Below are 6,000 nucleotides of genomic sequence, written 5' to 3'. Positions count from 1 at the left end.
AATAGCGAGAACCTGGAAACAACCTAGATGCCCTTCAATGGAAGAATGGATGAAGTATGGAATATATACATATTAGAGTACTACTCAGCAATAAAAAACAATGACTTCTTGACTTTTGCATGCAAATGGTCGGAAATAGAAAACACTATCCTGAGTGAGGTAAGCCAGACCCAAAAAGAGGAACATGGGATGTACTCACTCATATTTGGTTTCTAGCCATAAATAAAGGACATTGAGCCTGTAATTCGTGATCCTAGAGAAGCTAAATAAGAAGGTGAACCCAAAGAAAAACATATAGTTATCCTCCTGAATATTAACGTTCATCAGGCGATGCAAGGAGACAGAGACAGAGACCTACTTTATCATTTTAAACTTATTCCAATTTTCATTTATCCTCCTAAAGTCCCCCAACATTGTTTTGAACTCTTTATTGTTTCCTAAATGTTTGTCCTGAAATTCTAAATTTCTTAGGGAATATACTCTACCAAGAGATGGAGACTCATTTTCACCACTCTGCACGTGTCAAAAATGTCAAAAGCCACGCTGACTTTTTGGTCAAGGAGAGTGGAGTGAGATGATTCAAGAAAATAGATCCATATCTATCACCATGCACAAAACTCAAGTCCAAATGAATTAAAGACCTCAATATCAGTTCGAACACACTGAACCTGATAGAAGAGAAAGTGGGAAGTAGTCTACAACACATGGGCACAGGAGACCACTTCCTACGTATAACCCCAGCAGCACAGACATTAAGGGCAACATTGAATAAATGGGACCTCCTGAGACTGAGAAGCTTCTGTAAAGCAAAGGACACTGTCACTAAGACAAAAAGGCAACCCACTGACTGGGAGAAGATCTTCACCAACCCTGCAACAGACAAAGGTCTGATCACCAAAATATATAAAGAACTCAAGAAACTAAACTTTAAAATGCTAATGAACCCAATAAAAAAATGGGGCACTGATCTGAACAGAGAATTCTCAACAGAAGAAATTCAAATGGCCAAAAGACACCTAAGGTCATGCTCAACCTCCTTAGCGATAAGGGAAATGCAAATTAAAACAACTTTGAGATACCATCTTACACCTGTCAGAATGGCTAAAATCAAAAACACCAATGATAACCTTTGCTGGAGAGGTTGTGGAGAAAGAGGCACACTCATTCATTGCTGGTGGGAATGCAAACTTGTGCAACCACTTTGGAAATCAGTGTGGCGATTTCTCAGGAAATTAGGGATCAACCTACCCCAAGATCCAGTAATACCACTATTGGGAATATACCCAAGAGATGCCACATCAAATGACAAAAGTATCTGTTCAACTATGTTCATAGCAGCATTGTTTGTAATAGCCAAAACCTGGAAACAACCTAGATGCCCTTCAATGGAGGAATGGATGAAGAAAGTGTGGAATATATACATATTAGAGTACTACTCAGCAGTAAAAAACAATGACTTCTCGAATTTTGCGTGCAAATGGATGGAAATAGAAAACACTATCCTGAGTGAGGTATCCCAGACCCAAAAAGAGGAACATGGGATGTACTCACTCATAATCGGTTTCTAGCCATAAGTAAAAGACATTAAGCATATAATGTGCGATCCTATAGAAGTTAAATAAGAAAGTGAACCCAAAGAAAATCATATAGTCATCCGCATGGAGAGGGGGAAGTAGACAAGATTGCAGGGCAAAAAATGGGAACTTGCGGGTGAGGTGGCATGGGGCAAAGGGGAAATGGGATGAGAAATATGAGAAGGGGAGGATGGGAGGAGCTCGGGGGATTGGGATGGTTGGGATATAGGAAGGATGGATACGGGAGCAGCGAAGTATATATCCTATCTAAGGGAGCCATCTTAGGGTTGGCAAGAGACTTGACTCTAGAGGGGTTCGCAGGTGTCCAGGAATATGTCCCCAGCTGGTACCTTGGGCAACTAAGGAGAGGGAACCTGAAATGACCCTATCCTATACTGATGAATATCTTGCATATCACCTTAGAACCTTCATCTGGCGATGGATCAAGGTAGAGACAGAGTCTCAATTTGGAGCAACGGTCTGAGCTCTTAAGGTCCAAATGAGGAGCAGAAGGAGGGAGAACAAGAGCAAAAAATCAGGACCACGAGGGATGCACCCACCCACTGTGACAGTGGAACTGATTTATTAGGAGCCCACCAAGGCCAGCTGGTCTGGGACTGAATAAGCATGGGTTGATTCCGGACTCTCTGAGCATGGCGGTCAACGAAGACTGATGAGAAGCCAAGGACAATGGCACTAGGTTTCAATCCTAATACATGAACTGGCTTTGTGGGAGCTTAGCCTGTTTAGAAGCTCACCTTCCTGGACGTAGATAGAAGACCTTCGTCTTCCCGCAGGGCAGAGAATTTGGACTGCTCTTCAGTATCGAGAGGGAGGGGGAATGGTGTGGGGGGAGGAGAAGAGGAGTGGGGATAGGGGGAGGGGAGTGGGGGGAGGGGGCAATATTTGGGAGGAGGGGAGGGAAATGGGAAACGGGGAGCAGGTGGAAATTTTAATTAAAAAGAATAAAAAATAAAAAAAAAAAAAAAAAAAAAAAAAAAAAAAAAAAAAAAAAAAAAAAAAAAAAAAAAGAAAGTAACCATGTTCTTGCCTCAACTGAAATTATCTTTTCTTAATAATTTTGTACTGTTTCTAAATAGTATTTCCAATTATTCCTTATCAATTTGGAATTCCCTAAGAGTACTTAAGCCAGACAGTGCCCATCTTTACAAGCACTCAGGGAGGCAGAGGGAGGCAGATCTCTGTGAGTTCAAGGCAAGCCTGGTCTATAGAATGCATTCCAGGACAGCCAGAGCTACACAGAGAAACCCTTTCTTGCAAAACCAAAAAGAGAAACTTAGTCTGCAGAAGCTAAATGCTCAGATGCAAAAGCACGTAGTGTTTGTAAATGCTGTAACTGTGGGTTGCATTGCCAAAGTTCACTGGGAAGTGTAATGAGAAACTTATTTCCTTCACAGGGAGCACAGGAGAATCTGGTGACCTGGCAGAACACATTCTAATTCATCTTTCTACTGATTGCTCTGCCCCTTTCAGAGGAAAAAAATGCTCTAAAAATTATCTAGCCATTTATTTCTTCATTTTTCTTCTCAAGGCAGTTGTTACCTCTTTGTTCCTCAGACTGTATATAAAAGGATTTAGAAAGGGAATTATTATTGTGTAAAACAAAGAATACATTTTGTCATTATTTTCACCTGACCCCGACCCAGGACGCACATACATGAGGAATAGAGTGCCATAAAACAAAGACACAGAGAGCAGGTGGGAACTGCAGGTAGAGAAGGCTTTGCTTCTGCCTTTCTCAGACTTTGTTTTCAAGATAGCAAAAAGAACATAAAAGTATGAAATTATAATAGTCATAAAAGTAAAACCTTGTATAAAAGCTGAAAATATTAAAACCAGAAGGACATTAATTGTAGGATCAGTGCAGGAAATTTTGAATAGTTGCAGAATTTCACAGTAGAAATAATGTATGATGTTGGATTTGCAGAAATTCAATCTCACTAACAAACCCACATGAATTGCTGAGTGCAGAAAACCAACAACATATGAAACATGTATAAATTGCATACAGAGGCTATTTGACATCATCACTGGATAAAGCAAAGGATTGCATATAGCCACATATCGGTCATAGGCCATTGCCGACAGAAGGAAACATTCTGTGGTTGCACTGGATCCAAAGAAATAAAACTGGGTGAAACACTCAGCCAAGAATAGTTTATGATCCTTAGATAAAAAATTGACAAGCATCTTGGGGGTCACAGAGGATGAAGCACATGCATCAGCAAAAGCTAAACTTCCCAGGAATAAGTACATAGGAATATGAAGGTGAGGGTCCTTCCAGATGAGAGCAATCAGTCCAAGGTTGCCCACCATAGTGATGAGGTAGATGGTGAGGAACACCAGGAAGAGAGGAACTTGCAGCCTGGGCTGATCTGTGAGCCCTACCAGGACAAGCTCAGTCACAAGAGTCTGGTTTCCTGATGCCATGTCTGCCCTGGACAATCACTGGAATGAAAAAACAAGTAAGGAACAGTCAAAGAAATGACATAATTATCATGACTTGTGCTACTGACGTATTCCTAAAGGGAGCTTCTTGGTTCATTTGTGTGTACCTTTCTTCTATATTTGTCAACGTTCAAAAATTCATAATCTATTTTTAAGTTAAAATATATTAGCATCATGTCTTTTTCTCCCTCTTCATTCCATCAGTGTATCTCTTTTGACTCTCTGTAGTACTCAGAATCTTTTTCTTTTTTGTTTTTTCTTTTATTTATTTATATTTATATATCACATATATTCCTAAATATATAAGCACAATATTTTAGTCCATATAGTGTCTACTTTTATATACAAAATATATCCTCAAAATAACTCACTCAATATGGATGACTTGTTTGCAGTATGACAGGTTTAAGAATTGTGTTATTGTCTATATTTACAATTCAAACATAGAAGAATTTGAAGAATTTTGTAATTTTAATAATGTAACACTCTATTAATTCCTGTATTTTCTGTCACTTTATAAATATAATATAAATATAAATGTAAAATTTACTATTACCATGAAATAAAGATTTTATGGCTAATAAATAGTATCTGAAAGAACTTGGTTTTTTTAATTTTTTCTTCTCAATATAAGGTCTTACTGTATAGTCTTTGATGGCCTGAAACTTACTTTGTAGAATAAATCAACATTGAATACACAGTGATCCTCCTGCTTCTGTCACCTGAATGCTGGGTTTGCAAATATGTGCTATTATTTTCTGCTTAATAATTTTGAAAAGGAAAAAGTTCTTGGAAGGATGTGTATGCCTTGTTGTGTTTTCCACACTTGCCAACTTCCTTAATTATAGGGTTACATTTCCAGTGCTTAAGAAACATGAAAATATTTTATAATTACAAAATTGTATAAAACAGGGATTATACAATTTTAAAATATAAGTAAACACTACCTTTCTAGAAGTTAAAAATCTCCATAAGTAACCAATTGTGAAATGTCAGTTTATTTTCACTAAAAATCCATGAAGAATGAATGAGCTTCAAAATTCTTACCTGTATATTGTACTAAAAGAACAATTAAATGAACAAGCCCAACAATGCTTATATTATTTCCTTTATTTTAGCAGATTGTAAAATGATCACAACATTTCCCTATTCTCTTTTCTCCATATAAATCCACCCAGAAACCCCTCCCTACTCTCTTTAAAGTTCATGGCCTATTTTTCATTAATTTTTAAATGATTTTAAGTTGAGAATTTTCTTATTCTAAATATAAATTAAGTAATATTTGAGCATGAAATTGTACTTCAGTTAGAAAAACTTATACAAAATTTACATTCCACCTACTAGAGTAAGAATATCCTTATTAGCAGGTATGAATCATGCAAATAATACTGTTGTATAAAGTTTTCTCTTCATAAATTTTAGTCTTTGATATACAAGATGTATAAGGATCCTACTATTACATTTGTTAACCACCAATAGTCCCATTATCCATGAAATCAAATAGTTTTTATCACACACACACATATATACACAGACAAACACACAGAGACAAACGTACTAAAGTCAAAACTTACTCAATTTAAAAGCAAAAATAAATAATATTTGAGCCTCAGATAGAAAAATTTACACACAATTTGAAAGTATTGAAGCTTTCTTTCTCTTACTGGAAGTTTATATCCCAACTTTCTGAAAATTTTGTTACCTTCAGGAACAATAAAATGTCTATTGCTTGTGTTTATGTGGGTAATTACTTGCGCTAGTAAATATTTGGGGTGCTGATTTTCTTTAAGATTATTTAATACTTTAATCTTGGCTTTGTTATCTTCAGACACATTGCAAAGCAATAACAGAATTCTGTAAATTTTTTTCACTCTCACCTAAATCCTTTAAAGCAATAGAAAATGGAACACTGCTAGTTTTCAGGAAGAAACACAGAAAGTATAGGAAGAAGCAATAT

At 36.8% G+C, this 6,000-nt stretch overlaps 1 protein-coding gene across 1 annotated transcript; it reads right to left on the bottom strand.

The window, feature by feature from the left end:
• Nucleotides 1–3,101: 3,101 nt before the first annotated feature.
• Nucleotides 3,102–4,025, bottom strand: LOC130871585 (olfactory receptor 5AC1-like). Its single transcript, XM_057765062.1, has one exon. It carries the CDS (start codon nt 4,023–4,025, stop codon nt 3,102–3,104), a length of 924 nt encoding a protein of 307 aa, XP_057621045.1.
• Between the last annotated feature and the right edge of the window lie 1,975 nt (nt 4,026–6,000).

The sequence above is a fragment of the Chionomys nivalis genome, chromosome 3 (genome assembly GCF_950005125.1).
Source record: "Chionomys nivalis chromosome 3, mChiNiv1.1, whole genome shotgun sequence".
In the NCBI taxonomy this organism is placed as follows: domain Eukaryota; kingdom Metazoa; phylum Chordata; class Mammalia; order Rodentia; family Cricetidae; genus Chionomys; species Chionomys nivalis.
The sequence above is the reverse complement of the archived record's forward strand: the minus strand, read 5'-3'. Positions and strand labels throughout refer to the sequence as shown.